Below are 25,086 nucleotides of genomic sequence, written 5' to 3'. Positions count from 1 at the left end.
CTGTAAGTCACCACGGAGGGTGAGGTTCACCTGGGTATACCGCTGAGGTGGAACGGCCCCATAACAGAGGTACGGGGGCTGTGTTTAAACGGTTATGACATGCCGACGAGCCGCTGACATACTGTAGGACTGTCACGCAAACGCACGCGTGCACACACACACATAAACCTGAATGCAACCACATGCAAGCACACACAAACGCACAGGGAGGGAACTCCAGTAGAGTGAGTCAGATAGGTCGAACACCTAGTAGGATTTACGATATTGTGCCATAGCTGGTTCATATTTGATGCATTCTGAAACCCAAAATGCAATCTAGTTCAGTTCCAGATCTATTGGTGGTCATTGAACTTAAACCATGACACAGAAAGAGCAAGCAATTCATAACTATTTCATTGAGTGTCAACTTGTCCTAGAGAGATTTACACGGTTATCAAAACGTCATGCCAGGGTAAGACCTTATTTTAAGTGTTTCTAAAATCCCCTATGGGAAAGATGAATGGTGGAAAAACGATTGGAACCATTTCTCTGTTTGACCACTAGGTTATATGGGTATTATGACTCATACTGTGGTACTCTATACAGTCTATTGCTGTTTGCAGGACATTAATCTGCATTGAGTTGAGTCCAGACACTTTGTGCATGGTTTACAGCAGGGGTGGGAAGAGTACTGAACACATACGAGTGGCGCCGGAGAAGATGGCTGCCGTTTTACAGCCCTCTAACCAATTGTACTATTATGTGTGTTTTTTCGCGTTATTTGTAATTTATTCTGTACATAATGTTTCTGCCACCGTCTCTTATGACCAAAAAGAGCTTCTGGATATCAGGACAGCGATTACTCACCTCGTATTGGACGAAGATTTTTTCATCAACGAGTCAGACGCGAAGGATATCCTACAGACACCCGACAAGGCCCAAATCCCCGTCATTCGCATGAGAAAGAGACAGAGATATCGTGGACGTAGTTCGGGGTGCCTTTTAAGGTTCCGACGGCGAGCGAGTAAACTGCCTCTTCCATCAATTCTATTAGCCAATGTCCAATCATTTGAAAACAAATTGGACGACCTACGATTAAGGTTATCCTACCAACGGGACATTAAAAACTGTAATATCTTATGTTTCACCGAGTCGTGGCTGAACGACGACATTGATAACATAAAGCTGGCGGGATATACGTTACATCGTCAGGATAGAACGGCTGACTCCGGTAAGACAAGGGGTGGCGGTCTGTGTATATTTGTAAACAACAGCTGGTGAATAAAATCTAACACTAAGGAAGTCTTGATGTTTTGCTCACCGGAGGTAGAGTATCTCATGATAAGCTGTAGACCACACTATTTACCAAGAGAGTTTTCATCTATATTTTTCGTAGCTGTCTATCTACCACTACAAACCGATGCTGGAACTAAGATTGCACTCAACGAGCTGTATAAGGCCATAAGTAAACAAGAAAACGCTCATCCAGAGGCAGCGCTCCGAGTGGCCGGGGACTTTAATGCAGGGAAACTTAATTCCGTTCTACCTAATTTCTACCAGCATGTTAAATGTGCAACCAGTGGAAAAAAAACTCTAGACCACCTTTACTCCACACACAGAGACGCATACAAAGCTCTCTCTCGCCCTCCATTTGGCAAATCTGACCATAACTCTATCCTCCTGATTCCTGCTTATAAGTAAAAACGAAAGCAGGAAGCACCAGTGACTCGGTTAATAAAAAAGTGGTCAGATGACGCAGATGCTAAGCTACTGCACTGTTTTGCTAGCACAGACTGGAATATGTTCCGGGATTCTTCAGATACCATTGAGGAGTACACCACATCAGTCACTGGCTTCATCAATAAGTGCATCGATGACGTCGTCCCCACAGTGACTGTACGTACATACCCCCACCAGAAGCCATGGATTACAGGCAACATCCGCACTGAGCTAAAGGGTAGAGCTTCCACTTTCAAGGAGCGGGACTCTAATCCGAACGCTTATAAGAAATCCTGCTATGCCCTCCGACGAACCATCAAACAGGCAAAGAGTCAATACAGAACTAAGATTGAATCGTACTACACCGGCTCTGACGCTTGTCGGATGTGGCAGGGCTTGAAAACTATTACAGACTACAAAGGGAAGCACAGCCGCGAGCTGCCCAGTGACACAAGCCTACCAGATGAGCTAAATCACTGCGAGGCAAGCAACACTGAGGCATGCATGAGATCATCAGTTGTTCCGGATGACTATGTGATCACGCTCTCCGTAGCCGATGTGAGTAAGACTTTTAAGCAGGTCAACATTCACAAGGCCGCAGGGCCAGACAGATTACCAGGACGTGTACTCCGAGCATGCGCTGACCAACTGGCAAGTGTCTTCACTGACATTTTCAACATGTCCCTGACTGAGTCTGTAATACCAACATGTTTCAAGCAGACCAACAAAGTCCCTGTGCCCAAGATAACCTGCCTAAATGACTACCAACCCGTAGCACTCACGTCTGTAGCCATGAAGTGCTTTGAAAGACTGGTCATGGCTCACATCAACACCATTATCCCAGAAACCCTAGACCCACTCCAATTTGCATACCGCCCCAACAGATCCACAGATGATGCAATCTCTATTGCACTCCACACTGCCCTTTCCCACTTGAACAAGAGGAACACCTACATGAGAATGCTATTCATTGACTACAGCTCAGCGTTCAACAGCATAGTGCCCTCAAAGCTCATCATTAAGCTAAGGATCCTGGGACTAAACACCTCCCTCTGCAACTGGATCATGGAATTCCTGACGGGCCGACCCCAGGTGGTAAGGGTAGGTAATAACACATCTGCCACGCTGATCCTCAACACGGGGGCCCCTCAGGGGTGCGTGCCCAGTCCCCTCTTGTACTCCCTGTTCACCCATGACTGCATGGCCAGGCACGACTCCAACACCATCATTAAGTTTGCCGACGACACAACAGTGGTAGGCCTGATCACCGACAACGATGAGACAGCCTATAGGGAGGAGGTCGGCGACCTGGCCGTGTGGTGCCAGGATAAAAACCTCTCCCTCAACGTGATCAAGACAAAGGAGATGATTCTGGACTACAGGAAAAAAAAGAGGACTGAACACGCCCCCAATCTCATCGACAGGGCTGTAGTGGAACAGGTTGAGAGCTTCAAGTTCCTTGGTGTCCACATCACCAACAAACTATCATGATCCAAACACACCAAGACAGTCGTGAAGAGGGCACGACAAAGCCTATTCCCCCTCAGGAGACTGAAAAGATTTGGCATGGGTCCTCAGATCCTCAAAAAGTTCTACAGCTGCATCATCAAGAGCATCCTGACTGGTTGCATCACCGCCTGGTATGGCAACTGCTCGGCCTCCGACCGCAAGGCACTACAGAGGGTATTGCGTACGGCCCAGTACATCACTGGGGCTAAGCTTCCTGCCATCCAGGACCTCTATACCAGGCGGTGTCAGAGGAAGGCCCTAAAAATTGTCAAAGACTCCAGCCACCCTAGTCATAGATTGTTCTCTCTGCTACCGCACGGCAAGCAGTACCGGAGCGCCAAGTCTAGGTCCATTATGCTTCTCAACAGCTTCTACCCCCAAGCCATAAGACTCCTGAACAGCTAATCATGGCTACCCAGACTATTTGCACTGCCCCCCCACCCCACCCCACCGCATCCCCCTCTTTTACGCTGCTGCTACTCTGTTTATTATTCATGCATAGTCACTTTAACTCTACCCACATGTACATACAGTGAGGGAAAAAAGTATTTGATCCCCTGCTGATTTTGTAAGTTTGCCCACTGACAAAGAAATGATCAGTCTATAATTTTAATGGTAGGTTTATTTGAACAGTGAGAGACAGAATAACAACAACAAAATCCAGAAAAACGCATATCAAAAATGTTATGAATTGATTTTAATGAGGGAAATAAGTATTTGACCCCTCTGCAAAACATGACTTAGTACTTGGTGGCAAAACCCTTGTTGGCAATCACAGAGGTCAGACGTTTCTTGTAGTTGGCCACCAGGTTTAAGTTAAAGGTTTCCCAATCTTGTATATCTCCCCCCTCAGGGGAATGCATCTGACCCTAAGCATGAGAACACACTTACCCCCAGAGCCCCCCTTTCCACTGTAATTCTGTAAGGATATCATGAATGGTTTGAGACTGCCATTGAAAACAGCCTTTCTTTACACCGTAACTTAACTCTTTCCCTTCCACTACAACACCTTGACAAGGAGAATCCCTCCAAATAATGGGTTGTGTAGCGACACCATGGCTAAAGGGTGCACTACAATTGCCTATTACTTCCTGGTACAGGAGGCAGTTGGGATGACATGGGAATGGGAAAATATCCAATGGCAGACACACACAGACACACACATGCACGCGCACACACACACACTCAGTCACTCTTGGCAGATGGCGAGCCAAGGGATCGACTAGGCTGTATTTCAAACCTGTTCTCTTTGTCCACCCATGCAGCACTTTGCACAGAGTGTCTATCAGATGGCGGTTCTTTATCAAGGTGTGGCTGACATTGGCTGAACACTAACAAAACACAAAGCACTTTTACACAAGAATATGGGAGGGTTCCATGTAAAAATTAGTGCTTAGAGTGTCTTCAATGTCCTACCAAGCACTGACATAAGACATTACACTGTCATATTAAAGAGATTTGTGGTCTTCTGACCTTAAATTTAATATTTGCATATATTTGGAAAATGTATTGGTGTTTTTTTGGCCATTACTTTCTTTGGCCATTATTTGCCAACATTGATATTCCCAATTGTAAATTTTTTTAATTCATGGGTCGTTCCAGCAACTCGGTGCCTTTTGATTGCATCTTATTTTAACATTCTGTCATAAAGAGCACATGTTTAACTTAATAAAAAACAAGTTCTCCCATCTCAAGAGGTTAAATAAAAAAATGACTATAGTAAGCGCCTATTAAGTGCCAAATAAAGTAACAGCAACAGGGTTGACCGTAAGAGGGTTGACGATTTCATCATAAATCAGCCATAAATCCCCTTGTGACAGGGGGACTAGAAGCTTGTTGTTCACTGTAAACCCCAAAGCATTTTTAACTCAAATACTTCTAGTAAGTTGTACTCAAAGTCATTATTACTTAAAATGTTTATGTGGTACTGACTCAAAACTTAATCAGAAGTCACACCAACATAAAAAAAAGATATGATAACAAATGAACTTTTTTCCCAGCATGCTCTACTGCAGGTAGATTTTTTGGCAGTGCGCGTATATTCATGGTTGCCAAGGGAAGCCAGGCTTCCCCCCAAAATTGACCAATACATTTTTTTTTCTTTTTTTTTTTTTCTCAAAATGTTTGAGTAGCCAGAACTTATCCGGTTTTACAGTGTGTGCAACAGGGAGTGGCAATTGAATGCAAGCAACAACAAAAAAAGTGAAATAGTTAAAACATTTCTAGCCTGTCTATCTAATGAATGCATGACAGGGTTTACGTGTTATGCTTGACCCACTCAGTTTTCCACCACAAAACACCAGCAAATGGCCAAAAAGAGTAGAACCAGCTCGCCTGCCTTTACACTATGATTTGACTATTAAATGTACAATGTTTCTTTTGAAAAAAATATGTAGAAAGGAATAGTTTCACCATATTAAAACGAGAATTCAGTTCACATAACAGGGTTGACCTTAAAATAAGGGACAGACTTAAATTAATCAGTGATCACAGTAAATAAATAATAATCTTCAGAAATGACGTTGTCAAAGCAACAAAATAACTAAGGCTTTACAATGATGGTGAAAACATGGAGAAATGTTGGGGTTAAGTGGGTTAAAATCTTCCTAGAAGGGTACACGGAGGGACATGTCAAGATGCTGAATTTTTGGCACTTTAGCAAGTCTTTATTCATATAAAAAGTCAGATTAAATTCTCCATGTGGTCTTCAGTATATTATATTAAAGGAAACTTCATTTAATATAACAGCCTTTAAAATTAAATATTGGTGTACAATTTCTACTTAAAATATCAAAGGGCCGCAAAAGGCACCCATTTCGTGGAATGACCCTCATAACAGTCAAATCCACAATCAGACAACAGTGTATATTGTATGTTTGCCTGGCTGTTTGATGCAATGGCACCACTCCCAGTAAATTATCAGGGTGTTCGGAGGTAGTGGGAGGATTAGTGGTAATTGCCAACTGTGACTGGGTGGGTCCTGTGTAGGCAAATGGTTGAGATGGGGAGTGATTACTGGATTTAAAAAAGGGGCAGGCAAATTTTATGAGGGAGAGAAAAAAGGGAAATGTTTCCTTAACAACCTACCAGTATTTGCCAGTTGATTCATATTGCAGGAAAATGACCCCCCAAAAAAAGAACACATTAATAAATACAAATAATAATAACTAGCAAGCACATCAAGTTTGACAATGTTTAGAAAAACAAATTAGGTTAAACTCAGTGATAAAATGAAAAAAATTATACATATTTATTTATAGATCACTGCTTATTCAATTGAGTCTGGAAAGAAGGGGACCTTGATGGAACAAAGACCCAAGACAAGGTGTGATGATTATTACAACATAAAAAGGAAAGAAATGCCCCCTGGATACTTTCATTATAATGCCAGTATGTAAAAACATGTGTGCACCCTCCAGAAAATATTATTTTACACTTTTGTTAGATACAATGCCTTGGAAAATTGGCTAATCCATTTTGATTGACACTCTGTTCTCTTTTTACTATAGAAGTCACACCACAGGCTTACTGGCAATTAATATTGAATGATGATACACTTGGAGGTGGGGTGCATGTGGGATTCATATCCTTGAGTAGTATATCTTGTGGTGGTATTGTTGCAAGATTCAATCTAGAATTAGCAACTGTTGCCAAGGCACCCATTTCCCAGGCAACCAGTGGCTGTTTACACACTTTCCTACTCAGTTTGCCCTGCATTGACTAAGCTGGCTACCAGTGTGCCAGTAGTATTTTATACAGACCAAAACCTACATGGACTAACGCTGAATTACAGCATATTGACTTACACCATTTCATTTGTGCATGGGCCATTTTTTTCTCCTTTTCAGGGCCTCATGTGGACCACTGGGTGAAATGCATACATAGAAAAAGCTGTTGTTTTGGACCTAAATAGCTGCAGGCATAGCTGAAATTTCCCCTGAAGTTCTACAGGCATCAGTGTGCAACAGGACCAGCTCCAGATAAGGTCAGAGGTCATCACGTACTGCCTACCTACTTCTGCTAAACACTCGATTCTGCATATTGCTCAATAGGACTACATTTAATACATTTTGCGATGTATTAATTACCCAAATTACTTGTTCTTAAATTTTTTATTAGCTATAAAGCATAAAATAATTATACAATTTGACAAATGTACTAGGCTATAAATACAGTAAAAGACAATTTGCTTGACATTGAGATTTAATTGCATTTTGTGAGTACATTTAGAAAATTGTATTTCTCAATAAATAATAGAATAACAGACATGAAAGCAACTACAATTAAACAGCCATCCTTTTGAATCTTACCCATAGCTTTGGTTTCACACTCCAGTTAGTACTGAGTGCATGCTGAAGTGCAGCATGAGTCAGCTAACTCCTGTCTCCAATCTTGAACAGGGCGGGTGTCACAGACTGCGAGAAGGAGAGGGTTGGTCCGGTCCGGGTGTCATTCCTAATGGAAAAACTCGTCCTGTTACAGTACTCCACTAATCCCACGATCTGGGTCAGCGTCAGTGGTAAGTGATGTCATCGGAGAACTTGGTTGAGCCCTGTCCTCAGGGCGAGATAGGGGTGAGAGGGCTGCCGGACGCCCAGCTGGCCTGTGGAGACAACCCGCCCCGGGAGAGACAGAGCCAGGGAGGGATGCAGGAGGAGGAGGTGGGAGACAACGGGTCCCTGGCCCACAACAACAAGATACAGGAAGTGACAGAACCCAGTGAAGGGGTAGGCCAACCCCAGGAGGGCCCAGAGACAGGTCTCCGAGCTAACCAGAGGACGTCTGCAGCACGGAGGAGCGGGGAGGATGGAGGGCCAGGTGTGTGTGGGGAATGGTGGGATTCAGGTTGTTCAAATTTTTAATTTTAGTCATTTAGCAGACACTCTTATCCAGAGCGACTTACAGTTAGTGAGTGCATACATTTTTCATACTGGCCCCCCGTGGAAATTAAAGTTTTCCAATAATAAGTAACAGGAGAGGCATATAAACTACCAGTTAGTCATAAAGTGCAAAACAGTTCTTATATGCTTCAGTGAACAAAGATTTTAAAAAAGCTAGAATACCCAAATGAAAAGGAATGCTCAAAGTCAGCACTCAGGAACTACAAAGCTGATAAAACCAAAGTTATTTCTTATGGTTTAGTAAACAAGATTTTCCGAACTAGAGTTACCACCATTTTAGTTATAGTACATATTGACACTTTTTGAATAGAATTTGGCACTCAGCAGTCCAAATGTGTGTAAGCGTACGAGTGTACACGTGTGTGTTTACGTGTGTGTGTGTGTGTGTATATGTGTGTTTTAATCCATATCTCTGGGTGCGGCAGGTGTGTGTCTGGAGGAACAGTGCCTCAGTGGGAGCAGGAGGAGGCCATCCCCCAGGGGGGTGGTGTTACTACCGTATCCAGAGAGGGAGAGGGACAGGCGGACAGAGGAGCCCAGGGGCCTGGGGCCCTTCTTCTTCTTTGGAGGAGGGAACGGAGCCTCCATGTAAGTCACTTCCCTATACCAATGAAGTGAAATGATAAGACAATTCAACTTAGGTCTTAATTCAATCTTTTGAGTGTTGACATTTTTTTTATTGACTACTTTTATTCAATGTAGAGTAACCTCCTATTGTGAGAGCAGAGGATGGCAACGGATCTACGACAAGACTAGAGAGGACTTTAAACTCAAGTGGTGCGAGATCAAATCCCCAGTCACCTACTACAACTTCAAAGAAGGTAGCTGTTCTATAGAAGCTCATATGCTTCACTCCACAGAGGGATCAATACAGTTACATAAAATGTTAATTCAGTCTTGAATATTTCATAATAAGCGCCAAATATATATCTGGGTTCAGTGATTGAAATGTTGTCTCTTTTGTAGAAGACAACAGATGTAAAATGACTATATGAAGGAGAATGGTTTTGCTTATGTCATCATGTCGTAGGTGAACAGCTCCTTTACCAGATCCCCAACAACAAGGTGCTGACCACTAAGATCGGCCTCCTTAGCAGCCTAAGGGAGTATGACCGCGTCAGCAGCAAGGTCAACCACGGTCGAGGACTGAGGTGAGGCATCCGAGACAAAGAAGGTGCATAGGGCTCTCACAGTATAGTCCTGTAAAATACTGTATCTCTATAGAGTAGTTCCTAATGTCTACTTCTAATGGTTACTTCATCTAATGGCTACTTCTATAATAAGTTATGTTGGTTAACTTTTTATTTTTCTCTTTTTATTTTACTTCACTAGGGTGTTGTCTTTCCTGGATCTGTTTTTAAATCCAGTATTAAAAATAAGATAACACTTTAAAGAAGTGGACAATCCCTTTAAGTAAGACAGTGACCTTTCATCTAATGGCTACTTCTGTGCCTTGTAGGAGGTTGAAAATTGACGAGTTTTTCCCGAACACCTTCCGCATGGACATGAGAGATGAGAGAGAGGCTTTCTTTGCCCAGCAGGAAGGTAAAAATTGGCCTAAGTCAAATACAACGCCTCCAGTAACACGATGACATGTCAATACTAGCACAATATAATACAGGTTCAACTAGATTCTGTAGGGGCTACAGTTGAAAAAGGAACTTGTGCTTCATGGAAGAGACAATGAAGGCAAAGACAATGAAAACAAATAATGCGTAACTGACAGATTTGCGTGACACAATAGTTGTCCTGGCGATTTGAATGTATTATTATTTATTGACTTATGTTGGAACATTAAGGTACAGCATTTCAGTTCCCAGCAGGCTATTGTGATAAAATCACAAGAGAAACCTGTTGTGTTGCCATAGAGAAATGTCGGCAGAGGGCAGGTCTGAGACACAGAGAGAGACATGCAGTGAAAAGCCATGACACCCACAGTCCTTTGAACAGTCGCTACTGCCTCAATGCAGCAGCCTTTCCACCATTACGCCTCTCCTAATTTCAAACCTGTTTATTTCAAAATCAAAAGGCAATCGCACATCTGAGCTATCTTTGTTGCAGGTGCATGGTAACAGTTGAATAACATGAGAAAAAATAAGAAACCTGCACACTGCTCTTGCTAGTATCACTGCTCTTTATTAAGCTTTACATATCGGCCTCAAGGCCTTCGAAAACTGTTTATTTCACCTTCTGCAGTTAGAAGGTTTGTTAAAGAGACAGAAGGGTTGAAGAAGAAACCATGACACAGTCAGTTCTCCCACTTAACACCAATAGCACAAGTAGACTTATGACTCAGCTGTCATAAAAGAAGGATGCAGTATAACTTGCAATGTGCATCATCATGCAGTTAATAGTAACTTTAATTCTAAAAGTTAAAGGTAAAATCCACTCAAAAACTATATTTTGGTATTCATTTCATTAGCCCATTGTTAATACAATCCCAAAATGTTTTGCATGTCAGCAGTCAAGTTTTCAGGATATTGGACTTTGAAGAAGCAAAGTGTCACTTGCCACATCTCATGATGATGCAAAATGCATCATATGATGCAAAACACAAAACAAGGAATCCTCCTCCTCCTCCCCCTAACTCCTCCCTCTCTGTGGATGACTTCGTCAACCATTTTGAAAAGAACGTTGACGACATCCGATCCTCATTTATTAAGTCAAATGACACCGCTGGTCCTGCTCACACTGCCCTACCCTATGCTTTGACTTCTTTCTCCCCTCTCTCTCCAGATGAAATCTTGCGACTTGTGACGGCCGGCCGCCCAACAACCTGCCCGCTTGACCCTATCCCCTCCTCTCTTCTCCAGACCATTTCCGGAGACCTTCTCCCTTACCTCACCTCGCTCATCAACTCATCCTTTACCGCTGGCTATGTCCCTTCCGTCTTCAAGAGAGCGAGAGTTGCACCCCTCCTCAAAAAACCTACACTCGATCCCTCCGATGTTAACAACTACAGACCAGTATCCCTTCTTTATTTTCTCTCCAAAACTCTTGAGCGTGCCGTCTCTAGCCAACTCTCCTGCTATCTCTCTCAGAATTACCTTCTTGATCCAAACCAGTCAGGTTTCAAGACTGGTCATTCAACTGAGACTGCTCTTCTCTGTGTCACGGAGGCTCTCCGCACTGCTAAAGCTAACTCTCTCTCCTCTGCTCTTATCCTTCTAGACCTATCTGCTACCTTTGATACTGTGAACCATCAAATCCTCCTCTCCACCCTCTCCGAGTTGGGCATCTCCGGCATTGCTCACTCTTGGTGTCACGACTTCCGCCGAGGCTGCCCCCCCTCCTGGTTCGGGCAGGCTTCGGCGTTTGTCATCACCGGAGTACTAGCTACTGCCGATCCCATTCTCATCACTCCCCTAATTAGTATGTGTATAAGTGTTCCCTCTGTTCCCCTTGTCTTTGTGAGGGATTGTTTGTTGTGAGAGCGTGTAGCTCGGTGGAGCTACTATTCACTGTGTTTATGCCAAGGTGGATGTTTTCCCTTGTAATAGTTTCGTTTGACACTTGGGGCGTTTGATTTATGTAAACGGAATAAACTCTGGACTTCTGTATTTTACCTCCTGCGCCTGACTCCTTCATTCACACCTCATTACAGAATCACTCACCTGATCTGATATGGAGTCAGCAGGAGAAGACCGCATGCCTGGAGTTGTGGCAAGGGTCCAGGAGCATTCCTCGATGTTGGCCAGCTTGGGGGAAGCGATGGATCAGGTTCTTCAGGTGGTAGAACGCCTGGAGAGGAGAGGATCCGATCTATCGAAACCAGCCGGTCAACCGGATCCAGCCACCTACACCCCAGCCCCTGGAGGGATCCAGATATCCCGGCCACCGGCGTTTGATGGGACGGCAGCGTGATGTAAGGGATTCCTACTCCAACTGGAGTTGTATTTCTCCAGCATCAGGCCGGAGCCCCGGGAGCGGGAGAAGGTATCCGTCCTCGTTTCCTGCCTTTGTGGGAGAGCCCTGTAGTGGGCCAACGCGGTGTGGAACGAGGGAGGTACCGCGCTGGAGGACTATGGGCAGTTTGCTTGCCTCTTTCGGGCCGTTTTTGATCACCCGCCTGAGGGTCGAGAGGCGGGCGAACAAATGGTTCATCTGAGGCAGGGTACGAGGACCGCTCAGGACTATGCGCTGGAGTTCCAGACGCTGGCAGCGGGGTCCGGGTGGAACGAGCGGGCCCTAATCGACCATTTCCGGTGCCACTTAAGGGAGGACATCCGACGGGAGCTAGCCTGCCGGGATGCCATGCTATCGTTCTCCCAACTGGTGGACATGGCCATCCGGCTGGATAATCTGCTAGCAGCCAGAGGACGTCCTGGTAGGGGTCTGCCCGTTCCCACTTCGGATGACTCTGACCCAGAGCAGATGGAGCTGGGGGGAGCCGCCGGTCGAGAGAGAGCAGGAGGACAGCGGCAGTGCCACTCTGGTGGCACGAAGGGACAATCCACCTCACGTCGCAGTAAACGTGCTTTTGGGTCTGGAGGCGGTAGGCAGGGTACTCACGCATCACCCCAGGTAATGAACACCCAAACGTGTTCAGAGCCCTTTGCGGCGCACTGTACTTTATCTATCTCCTTTCCCGATCACTTGGTAGGTTCCCAGTGTAAGGCGCTAGTCAATTCAGGCGCAGCTGGGAATTTTATGGACAGGGCATTTGCACGCCGTCAAGGCATTTCATTGGTTCCCCTAACCATTCCACTCCCCATCAGAGCACTTGATAGTTGACCATTAGGGTCCGGGTTGGTTAAGGAAGTTACGGTACCAGTCACCATGATTACGCAGGAGACGCATGTTGAGCAGATCACCTTTATGATTATTGAGTCTCCTGCTTACCCTGTAGTCTTGGGTATCCCGTGGTTAGCCCTTCACAACCCCAATTTCTCAGAGGGTTCTTACGGGGTGGTCACGTGAGTGTCCGGGTGGGTGTCTAGGTGTTTCCGTTGGTTCGACCACAGTGGAAAGTCCAGACGGTACCCCCACTGTGCTCATTCCCCCCGAATACCATGATTTACATTTTAGTCATTTAGCAGACTCTCTTATCCAGAGCAACTTACAGTTAGTGAAGGCATACATGTATTTTTTATTTTTGTTATTTTATTTTTTCATACTGGCCCCCCATGGGAAACGAACCCACATCCTGCCGGCCAAACCCTCCCCTACCTTGGACGACGCTGGACCAATTGTGCGCCGCCCATGGGTCTCCCGGTCGCGGCCGGCTGCGACAGAGCCTGGACTCGAACCAGGATCTCTAGTGGCACAGCTAGCACTGCGATGCAGTGCCTTAGACCACCGCTCGAGTTTTCCAAGACGCAAGCGACTAAATTACCACCTCATCGGGAGGGGGATTGCGCGATAAACCTTCGGGTAGACGCTGTACCTCCCAGGAGTCATGTGTATCCCCTGTCGCAGGCTGAAATGGAGGCTAGGGTTAACATACATCACCGAGTCCCTGCTCCAGGGGTATATACATCCCTCCACTTCACCTGCCTCCTCAAGTTTCTTCTTTGTGAAGAAGAAAGATGGTGGTTTACGCCCGTGCATTGATTATCGATCACTGAATAATGTGACGTATGATTTAGTTATCCTCTTCCCCTCATTCCTTCAGTGATTGAGTCAATGCATGGGGCCCGCTTTTTCACCAAATTAGACCTCAGGAGTGCCTACAACCTGGTGCGTATTCGGGAAGGGGATGAGTGGAAAACAGCATTCAGTACAACCTCGGGGCATTATGAATACCTGGTGATGCCCTACGGTTTGATGAATGCTCCATCCATTTTCCAGTCCTTTGTGAACGAGGTGTTTCGGGACATGCTTGGTCGCGGTGTGGTGGTCTACATCGATGACATCCTGGTGTATTCCGCTACGCGCGCCAAGCATGTGTCCCTGGTTTGCAAGATACTGGTCCGACTGTTGGAAAATGATCTTTATGCCAAGGCAGAGTAGTGTGAGTTTTTCCAGCAGTCAATCTCCTTCCTCGGATATCGCATTACCACCAAAGGTGTGGAGATGGAGGGAGACCGCATTGCAGCCGTGCGTAATTGGCCGACTCCAACCACGGTAAAGGAGGTGCAGCGCTTCCTTGGCTTTGCCAACTACTATCGAAGGTTTATTCAGGGCTTTGGCAAGGTCGCAGCTCCCATTACCTCCTTGTTGAAGGGTGGGCCGTCCCGGCTCCGCTGGTCTGCTGAGGCTGATTTGGCCTTCAGTAGATTGCAGGGTTTGTTCACCTCAGCCCCGGTACTGGCTCACCCCGATCCATCACTACCTTTCGTAGTGGAGGTGGATGCGTCCGAGGTAGGGATAGGAGCTGTCTTATCCCAATGCTCGGGCACGCCACCCAAGCTCCGCCCCTGTGCCTTATTTTCTAAGAAGCTCAGCTCGGCTGAGCAGAACTACGGCGTTGGTGATCGGGAGCTAATGGCTGTTGTCCGAGCTTTGACGGTGTGGAGAGATTGGCTCGAAGAGGCGAAACACCCTTTCCTTGTCTGGAGAGACCACCGTAACCTGGAGTATATTCGAGCAGCGAGGAGGCTGAATCCTCGCCAGGCCAGGTGGGCCCTCTTCTTCACCCGGTTTGATTTCACACTCTCATACATTCTGGGTACGGAGAACGTGAAGGCAGACGCACTGTCCCGGCTGTATGACACAGAGGAGAGGCCCAGAGACAACACCCCCATACTCCCGGCCTCATGCATTGTGGCGCCGGTAGTATGGGCGATGGACACAGATATAGCGCAGGCATTACACACAGATCCATCTCCACCGCAGTGTCCAGCTGGGCTGCAGTACGTGCCTGCGCTTATCCGTGATCGTCTGATCTACTGGGCACACACGTCACCCTCCTCTGGTCATCCCAGGTATCGGTCGTACAATGCGCTGCCTGACCGAGAAGTACTGGTAGCTAAGGACGTGCGGGTGTATGTTTCCTCATGCTCAGTGTGCGCCCAGAGTAAGGCACCTAGGCACCTCCCAGCGGGTAAGCTACAACCTTTACCAGTTCCACACCGACCATGGTCTCACCTGAGTATTGATTTTCTCACTGATCTTCCCCCCTCCCAAGGTAACACCACTATCCTGGTCGTTGTGGACCGCTTTTCAAAGTCCTGCCGTCTCCTTCCTCTGCCCGGTCTCCCCACGGCCCTACAGACTGCGGAGGCTCTGTTTACTCACGTCTTCCGGCACTACGGGGTACCAGAGGATATAGTGTCCGACCGAGGTCCCCAGTTCACGTCTAGAGTCTGGAAGGCGTTCATGGAACGTCTGGGGGTCTCGGTCAGCCTAACCTCTGGATTTCACCCCGAGAGTAATGGGCAGGTGGAAAGGGTGAATCAAGATGTGGGTAGGTTCCTGCGGACCTACTGTCAGGACCGGCCAGGGGAGTGGTTGGTGTTCCTGCCATGGGCAGAATATGCTCAGAACTCTCTCCGCCACTCCTCCACTAACCTAACACCCTTCCAATGTGTTTTGGGTTACCAACCGGTCCTGGCACCGTGGCACCAGAGCCAGACTGAGGCTCCCGCGGTGGATGACTGGTTTCGGCGCGCGGAGGAGACTTGGGACGCTGCCCACGGTCGCCTCCAGCGTGCCATGCGTCGTCAGAAGGCCAATGCTGACCGCCACCGCAGAAGGGCCCCGGTGTTCGTACCGGGGGATCGGGTCTGGCTCTCGACCCGGAATCTACCCCTCTGCCTGCCCTGCCGGAAGCTGAGCTCGCGGTTTGTGGGGCCGTTCAAAGTCCTGAGGAGAATAAACGAGGTGACATACAGGTTGTTACTCCCCCCTGATTACCGTATTAACCCCTCGTTTCATGTGTCTCTCCTCAGGCCGGTGGTAGCTGGTCCACTCCAGGAGTCTGAGGTACGGGAGGTTCCTCCACCTCCTCTGGACATTGAGGGGGCCCCGGCGTACTCGGTCCGTTCCATCCTGGATTCGAGGCGTCGGGTGGCGGCCTTCAGTATCTCGTGGAGTGGGAGGGGTACGGTCCGGAGGAACGGTGCTGGGTCCCAAGGCGGGACATCCTCGATCCCTCCCTGTTGAGGGATTTCCACCGTCGCCATCCGACTCGTCCTGCTCCGCGTCCTCCTGGCTGTCCCCGAGGCCGGGGTCGGCGCACTGCTGGGGGGGGAATGCCGATCCCATTCTCATCACTCCACTTGTCATGTCTTATCAATCACACACACCTGGTGCTCATTCCCCTAATTAGTATGTGTATAAGTGTTCCCTCTGTTCCTCTTGTCTTTGTGAGTGATTGTTTGTTGTGAGAGCGTGTAGCTCGGTGGAGCTACTATTCACTGTGTTTATGCCAAGGTGGATGTTTTCCCTTGTAATAGTTTCGTTTGACGCTTGGGGCGTTTGATTTATGTAAACGGAATAAACTCTGAACTTCTGTATTTTACCTCCTGTGCCTGACTCCTTCATTCACACCTCGTCACACTTGGATTGCATGCTACCTGACAGGTCGCTCCTACCAGGTGGCGTGGCGAGAATCTGTCTCCGCACCACGTGCTCTCACCACTGGTATCCCCCAGGGCTCAGTTCTAGGCCCTCTCCTATTCTCTCTATACACCAAGTCACTTGGCTCTGTCATATCCTCACATGGTCTCTCCTATCATTGCTACGCTGACGACACACAATTAATTTTCTCCTTTCCCCCTTCTGATAACCAGGTGGCGAATCACATCTCTGCATGTCTAGCAGACATATCAGTGTGGATGTCGGATCACCACCTCAAGCTGAACCTCGGCAAGACGGAGCTGCTCTTCCTCCCGGGGAAGGACTGCCCGCTCCATGATCTCGCCATCACGGTTGACAACTCCATTGTGTCCTCCTCCCAGAGTGCAAAGAACCTTGGCGTGACCCTGGACAACACCCTGTCGTTCTCCGCTAACATCAAAGCGGTGACCCGATCCTGCAGGTTCATGCTCTACAACATTCGCAGAGTACGACCCTACCTTACACAGAAAGCAGCACAGGTCCTAATCCAGGCACTTGTCACCTCCCGTCTGGATTACTCCTACTCGCTGTTTGTTGGCTGGGCTCCCTGCCTGTGCCATTAAACCCCTACAACTTATCCAGAACGCTGCAGCCCATCTGGTGTTCAACCTTCCCAAGTTCTCTCATGTCACCCCGCTCCTCCACACACTCCACTGGCTTCCAGTTGAAGCTCACATCTACTACAAAACCATGGTGCTTGCTTGCGGACCTGTGAGGGGAACGGCACCGCCTTACCTTCAGGCTCTGTTCAGACCCTACACCCAAACGAGGGCACTACGTTCATCCACCTCTGGCCTGCTAGCCCCCCTACCTCTACGGAAGCACAGTTCCCGCTCAGCCCAGTCAAACAAGCTCCCTCACGACGCCAGGACAGCGGAGTCACTGACCACCTTCCGGAGACACTTGAAACCATATCTCTTTAAGGAATACCTGGAATAGTATAAAAGTAATCCTTCTACCCCCCCTCCCCATCCCCCCATAAAAAAAAAAGATTGGGTGGTTGTCCCACTAGCTATCATAAGTTGAATGCACCAATTTGTAAGTCGCTCTGGATAAGAGCGTCTGCTAAATTACTTAAATGTAATGTAAATGTGTGGCAAGTGCCACTTTGCTTCTTGAAAATCCTATAATTTTTCCTTTAAGTTAAGAGGATGACAATGATACATCTGCATGTGCATATTATTATCAACTGAAACAGCATCTCTCAAACCTACGGCATAATGACAACAATCAGGTGAAATATAATAACATGCATAATGACAACAATAAGGTTTACGTCTGCTTTGTGACATAAATAACTAATTATTGTGACATATAGGTAATGTAGTCAGCAAAGGTGACATATAACTAATTTGTCTGCATAGTTCACATATAACTACAATGGTTAAATGTGACTTTTGAGATACTCTAATAAGAAATTTTAAAAAGCATTCCCACATCTGAGTTATATTGTTGCAGGTGCATGGGAATAATGCGAAAAGAGAAAGCACACACTGCTCTTGCTCGTATCAGTTTTTTTATTCAAGCTTACACAAGATATTCTAATAAGACCATGTTGCGTTGCTAGGTATGTGTGATGAGGAGACAAGCGTGTGGATCTGTAAGCCCACGGGCCTCAACCAGGGGCGAGGCATCTTCCTCCTGAGGAGCCAGGAAGACATCTCGGCCTTCAGACTCAAGCTGCAGAACATCGCAGAGAGCCAGTGCAACAGGACGTTGCCTTTTCGCTTGCCCCAGGCACGCATCGTGCAGCAGTGGGTGAACACTAGGGCTGTGAACGCTACTTTATGAGGACATTCAGTACTGTGTCTAAAAAGCCAAAAGGAATTGCAAATGATATGATCATCATATACAGTGCCTTCGGAAAGTATTCAGACACCTTTACTTTTTCCACATTTTGTTTACGTTACAGCCTTATTCTAAAATGGATTAAATAGTTTTTTCCCCTCATCAATCTACACACAATACCCCATAATGACAAAGAAAAAACAGGTTTTTAGAATTTTTTGTAAATGTATTACAAATAAAAAACTGAAATACTACATTTACGGGGGACCAGTATGACAAAATGTATGCACTCACTAACTGTAAGTTGCTCTGGATAAGAGCGTCTGCTAAATTACTCAAATATAAATTTACATAAGTATTCAGACCCTTTACTCAGTACTTTGTTGAAGCAGTTTGGCAGCGATTACAGCATAGAGTCTTCTTGGGTATGACGCTACAAGCTTGGCACACCTGTATTTGGGGAGTTTCTCCCATTCTTCTCTGCAGATCCTCTCAAGCTCTGTCAGGTTGGATGGGGAGCATTGCTGCACAGCTATTTTCAGGTCTCTCTAGAGATGTTAGATCAGGTTCAAGTCCGGGCTCTAGCTGGGACACTCAAGGACATTCAGAGACTTGTCCCGAAGCCTCTCCTGCATTGTCTTGGCTGTGTGCTTAGGTTCGTTGTCCTGTTGGAAGGTGAATCTTCGCCCCAGTCTGAGGTGCTGAGCACTCTGGAGCAGGTTTTCATCAAGGATCTCTCTGTACTTTGCTCCGTTCATCTTTGCCTCGATCCTGACTAGTCTATCAGTCCCTGCCACTGAAAAACATCCCCACAGCATGATGCTTCCACCACCATGCTTCACCGTAGGGATTGTGCCAGGTTTCCTCCAGACGTGACGCTTGGCATCCAGGCCAAAGAGTTCAATCTTGGTTTCATCAGACCAGAGAATCTTGTTTCTCATGGTCTGATAGTCTTTAGGTGCCTTTTGGCAAACTCCAAGCGGGATGTCATGTGCCTTTTACTGAGGAGTGGCTTCCGTCTGGCCACTCTACCATAAAGGCCTGATTGGTGGAGTGCTGCAGAGATGGTTGTCCTTCTGGAAGTTTCTCCCATTTCCACAGAGGAACTCTAGAGCTCTGTCAGCGTGACCATCGGGTTCTTGGTCACCTCCCTGACCAAGGCCCTCCTCCCCCGATTGCTCAGTTTGGCCGGGAGGCCAGCTCTCTTCTTCCATTTAAGAATGATGAAGGCCACTGTGTTCTTGGGGACTGCAGAAATGTTTTGGTACCCTTCCCCAGATCTGTGCTTCGACACAATCCTGTCTCGGAGCTCTAAGAACAATTCCTTCGACCTCATGGCTTGGTTTTTGCTCTGACATGCACTGTCATCTGTGGGACCTTATATAGACAGGCGTGTGCCTTTCCAAATCATGTCCAATCAATTGAATTTACCACAGGTGGTAAATCAAGTTGTAGAAACATCTCAAGGATGATCAATGGAAACAGGATGCACCTGAGCTCAATTTCGAGTCTCATAGCAAAGGGTCTGAATACTTATGTAAATAAGGTATTTCTGTTAAATGTATTTAATACATTTGCTAAAATTTCTAAAAAACTGTTTTCGCTTTGTCATTATGGGGTATTGTGTATATATTGCTGAGGATTTTTTATTTATTTAATCCATTTTAGAATAAGGCTGTAACGTAACAAAATGTGGAAAAAGTCAAGTGAATACTTTCCGAAGGCACTGTACTGTATTCTATAATTCTTATTTTATTTGATGTGGTTATACTGTAGTCATTCTCCATGAATTGCAAAGCTGCCAGTGTCTACCACATTCAGTTGGCGAATTGGATATATTATTCAATTTCTCACCAACGGGAATGCAAGATCTGTTTTTAAAAGAGTGATGTACTATAGACGGGTTGGTTGTTTAACAAAACCGACACGTGCGCAACTATGGGGCAAACCAGACGGGGTTGGCTTAGATTGTTGACAACATGTCAACTATATTTAGTCTTCAATGTTTATTAAAAACATAAATAAAGCTGCACATTGATCACTTGGTGTCTCTCAAATAAATTGTTACAGTTGTTGGTTAGCTAGCTCGTGAATTTTAGCCATATTAGCATAGACGAAACATCAGTCAAAACACCTCAAACAAGACATGGTATTAAGAACAAGATAAAACTAACTGAAACGAGCCACTTACGATTCCCCACATGGCAGTTTCTTGTCATTGTTGCTAGCTATCTTGCTATCCAGAATCACAACAACACACGGCCTTCTCCACCATTGAAGCGTGCGCATCGTTTTCGTGACGTTCTTAGCTAACCCGTCTATTGATACAAGGCTCTGGGCCTGTATTCAGAAAGAGTCTCAGAGTATGAGTGCTGATCTAGGATCCGTTTTGCCTTATAGATCATAATGAATATGATTATTTGGACTGCGGGGACGATCCTAGATCAGCCAAGTGGATTATAATGTATATCTAATGTTTCCTCAGGTATGTCCAGAACCCTCTGCTCCTAAAGGGGAGAAAGTTTGATGTGCGCTCCTATTTCCTCATTGCCTGCACTTCACCCTATATGGCATTTTTTCGCCATGGTTACGTGCGCTTGACCTGTGACCTTTATGACCCCAACTCCCCCAACCTCTCTTCCCATTTGACCAATCAGGTTAGTAGAAAAATGATGCTTCTCTTTCTTGGCTTACAAAATTATTTTGCCTCCCCTGAGCAGGATAGTGTTTTTCGTCATGAATCTTGTTCTGGAGGCAGCTCTGCAGAGTGGTCACTAGCTGGCACAGCCACAAATTCATAAAAAATCTGATTTTAAACCTAACCCTAACCTTAACCCTAACCACACTGCTAACCCTAATGTCTAACCCTAACCTTAAATTAAGACCAAAAATTTAAAAATTGTTTTCATGAATTTTTACAATATAGGCAATTTTGACTTTGCAGCTGGCCTATGTAAGGGAAATCGCTCAGTTCTGCCTCCAGGACAAGGCTCATGACAATAAATGTCAACCTGCTCCCCTGACCTGCAAGTTTAGTCATATAAGCAGAGTATCACTATTTCAGAATCAGGTTGTCAGCAGATGCATCTCCATAGGATACTGCATGAAAATAGACCAGAAACCAGGTCATAAAATAATGGTACCAATCCAGTCTCAAACTGTTGGCCCAGTAACAACTCCTCTCTCTGGCCCATTCATGTGTATCCTGGTCCCCCTTTTGTTTCCCCACAGTACATGCAGAAGAAGAATCCTCTCTACAGCGTGCTGAAGGAGGAGACCGTCTGGTCCATGGATCGATTCAACACTTACGTCAATGACAAGCTCAGTGTTGCCAAGGGCCTGCCTAAGGACTGGGTGCTTGGCGCTTTCGCCGTGAGTTTGATCGTTTGTTAGGTTTACATCATGGTTAAGTTAACCCTTCAGGGATCAATTATGAAAGCATCATTGTTGTTATTTATAGTTAAGTGATGTACATACTTTGTGTGATTTTACTCCTGGGAGAGACTACGAACTACATCCTCTCCACCAACACCTTTGTGTCTGTCTGTCTGCCTGTGTTTGTCTGTATGTCTGTCTGTCTGTTTGTCTGTCTGTCTTTCTGTCTGTCTCTCCCTTGCCCTATGTATGTTTTCCATTCATTAGAAGCGAATGCAGCAGATCATGATCCAGTGTTTTTTCGCTGTGAAAGCCAAGCTAGATCGTAAACTGGGGTACTTTGACCTGATTGGCTGTGACTTCATGATTGACGATGATTTTAAGGTCGGCAAAACACCTCATTTGGTTTTTAATGTACAGTGTGTGTGAGTTTAAATGTATTTGTGAGCGGTTGGTCGAATTAACAGTTAATGTGCTTGCTGTGCCTTGGTCTGTTCTCATCTAGGTGTGGCTGTTGGAGATGAACTGTAACCCAGCCCTCCACACCAACTGTGAGGTCCTGAAGGAAGTGATTCCCAGTACTGTTGTGGAGACTTTGGGTGAGCACACACTACCATTCACATGACTGGCTTAACCAGTTCTGTTGGACTATGATATTACCTCAAGAACTTGACAAGATATCCTCAAATGCAGCTGATCTCAGAAATAAACTCAGTATGGAAATACTTTTTTGTCTTTGTAATTCAAGATAGCGAGATGATTTGTTGATGTGTCACCAGTTCCCCTTTAATTTGTTAGTTTACCTGTGTGTGGCTGTTCTCTGTTTTTCTGTTGGAGGGTTGAAAATAGCCTGGTGTGTGACAGCTACTACCCAGCTGTAGGTTAGTCAGGCCTTACAGCCTTATGCCTTATCTCCTGCAGATCTGACTCTGGAGATCTTCAACAAGTGTCGCTGTGGGCTGAAGCTGCTGCCACTGGCCAGTCAGAGGGACTTTGTGCTACTATATGATGGCGAGACCGCACCTGTCCCTGTTCTCAGCCATAGGAGCAAAACAGCAGTACGCCTCCGAGCCCAGCGCCCAAAGAGTGCCTCCACCCAAATGCCCTTCACCACCAGCAGGACTCAGAAGGCCGAGTCTGTAGCATCAGTGTCTCGGGAGAAGTCAGTGAGTGAAAACACATTTTTTCCTGTATCCATGATGGCTGTCTTGGAACCCCTGACTGGCATTGATGCCACCCAAACCTCCGTCGCCGACCATCCTTCCCCTGTCACTACACACAATGATCCATCCCTGCAGGCCGGTCCCAACCGACTCACAGGCCCAGCAGGGGTCCTCAGACCCCATCCCACCCATAAACCCAGTCCTCGGCCCCCCAAGCCAGCCCAAGCCCGCGTGGAGCTCCGGCTCAGCAAGTGCACTTGGCAGGGGCGATCGGGGAACTCAGAACATCGCAAGCCCCCAGATCTCCTGTGGGTGAAGAGCACCTTCATGTCCTTGTCCACCCCGGCTATGACTGAAGGCTCGCGCCTCTCTGTGAGATGCCTGCGGGCCTCCAAAGCCTGCCACCCTGACCAGGAACAACCCTTCTGCTACTCTCTGAGGCCCACCCAGTTCCGCCTGGCCCAACCTGGCACCAGCGGCCCCGTGTGGACAGACAAACAGGACAAGGAAGGGGGACAAGAGGGAGAAGGGGGCCAGGAGCCCGGTGTAGACACACAGAGTGCAGCCAAGGAAGAGAAAGAGGACAAAGAGCACAGGGAGCAGCTGTGATATACTCACACTGAGACACTCACACCTGTCAAAGTATAGACTTACTGTTAATCATTTTGGTTTGTGGGTAACAATATGCATGGCTGAGGTTGGAACCTCGTCATGAATGGAATCCTACTTAGCTTTTCATTACAGAAAAGCATTAAATCATATTTGAAATGAGTAAAGTATGTTTATCCCCTGAAAAAAACAGATGATTCTGTCTTTTGATGCTTGGTATTTTTGAGGTGGCTTCAATAATGCAATTGCACAACAGTATGACAACTGGTGAAATAGCACACAGGCAATTCCACGGAAACAGAGTGATACTGAGACTAAGACTTTTCACTTGAAATGTATTATAAACTAAAACCAATGATTGCAAAGTTAAACAAACCATACAACTCTGTGGAAATTGTTTAAAGTAGTCTTTGTGTATAAAGTTGGTTTTGTTTAACTTTGCAATCATTGGTTTTTGTTTGACATACACAGCATGACCAAAAGAATGTGGACACCTGCTCGTCGAACATCTCATTCCAAAATCATGGGCATTAATATGGAGTTGGTCCCCCTTTCTTGCTATAACAGCCTTCAGTCTTCTGGGAAGGCTTTCGACTAGATGTTGGAACATTGCTACGTGGACTTGCTTCCATTCAGCCACAAGAACATTAATGAGTTGGGGCACTGATGTTGGGCGATTAGGCCTGGCTCGCAGTTGACGTTCTAATTCATCCCAAATGTGTTTGATGGGATTGAGGTCAGCACTCTGTGCAGGCCAGTCAAGTTCTTCCACACCGATCTCGACAAACCATTTCTGTATGGACCTCGCTTTTTGCATGGGGGCATTGTCATGCTGAAACAGGAAAGGGCCTTCCCCAAACTGTTTCCACAAAGTTGGAAGCACAGCATCTAGAATGTCATTGTATGCTGTAGCTTCACTGGAACTAAGGGGCCTAGCCCGAACCATGCAAAACAGCCCCAGACCATTATCCCTCCTCCACCAAACTTTAGGCAGGTAGTGTTCTCCTGGTATCCACCAAACCCAGATTCGTCCGTCGGACTGCCTGATGGTGTAGCGTGATTCATCACTCCAGAGAACGCGTGTAGTGTACATTTTAACGTGGAAAATCTGTCTTAGCATCACTCTGTTATCGTGGAATTGCCCACACCAATCCAACAGTGTTGTAATCTGTACGAACAACAACAACTACAACACACAACTGTGTTGAAGCTGTGGCTTGTTGTTATGACTGCAGCCCTTTGTCTCTCAGCTGTAAAACACATAATTATCATGCCTCTGTACTTATTAAGCAATGCACATGTAAACAGGAGGATTATTTCAACAATGGTCAACAGCGTCTCTTGTTTCTCAATGGCTCTGCCATCAATTGCTTCATCTAAATGATTCTCCAAAGGGAAAGCAGACAGGCTTCGGAAGAACTCGAGTTTGCTCTGTGACACCGTCAAAGTGAAAAGGCCACTAAGGAAGTTGCGTGGCTCTCTGCGTGCAAACTGACAACAAGGAAGAGTGAGTGCACTGTGACGCTGCTCACAGCTTTTTG

General features: G+C 46.3%; 1 protein-coding gene across 2 annotated transcripts; it reads left to right on the top strand.

Annotated features, from left to right (window-relative positions):
* On the top strand, window positions 1-23,719 carry ttll10 (tubulin tyrosine ligase-like family, member 10). 2 transcript variants are annotated; one of them, XM_041857902.2, is made up of 13 exons: window positions 1-69; window positions 7,056-7,192; window positions 7,608-8,025; window positions 8,534-8,696; window positions 8,811-8,929; window positions 9,139-9,259; window positions 9,568-9,653; window positions 18,178-18,364; window positions 20,884-21,055; window positions 21,630-21,770; window positions 22,041-22,157; window positions 22,279-22,372; window positions 22,695-23,719. In XM_041857902.2, exons 3-13 carry the CDS (start codon window positions 7,734-7,736, stop codon window positions 23,543-23,545), a joined length of 2,343 nt encoding a protein of 780 aa, XP_041713836.2. In that variant the 5' UTR covers window positions 1-69; window positions 7,056-7,192; window positions 7,608-7,733; the 3' UTR covers window positions 23,546-23,719. The 2 variants fall into 2 exon arrangements, with proteins under 2 accessions (XP_041713836.2, XP_045065258.1); XM_045209323.1 differs by lacking the exon at window positions 1-69 and having other exon boundaries at window positions 6,914-7,192.
* The last annotated feature ends 1,367 nt before the right edge of the window (window positions 23,720-25,086 follow it).

This window comes from Coregonus clupeaformis, chromosome 30 (assembly GCF_020615455.1).
Source record: "Coregonus clupeaformis isolate EN_2021a chromosome 30, ASM2061545v1, whole genome shotgun sequence".
In the NCBI taxonomy this organism is placed as follows: Eukaryota; Metazoa; Chordata; class Actinopteri; order Salmoniformes; family Salmonidae; genus Coregonus; species Coregonus clupeaformis.
The sequence above is the reverse complement of the archived record's forward strand: the minus strand, read 5'-3'. Positions and strand labels throughout refer to the sequence as shown.

Excerpts from the sequence above, each read along its gene's own strand:
- ttll10 (XM_041857902.2), top strand. The coding sequence starts at position 7,734 with ATGTCATCGGAGAACTTGGTTGAGCCCTGTCCTCAGGGCGAGATAGGG. Across the intron at positions 8,697-8,810 it reads GGAGGGAACGGAGCCTCCAT|AGTAACCTCCTATTGTGAGA; the intron begins GTAAGTCACTTC and ends TATTCAATGTAG. Across the intron at positions 21,056-21,629 it reads CTTCCCATTTGACCAATCAG|TACATGCAGAAGAAGAATCC; the intron begins GTTAGTAGAAAA and ends GTTTCCCCACAG.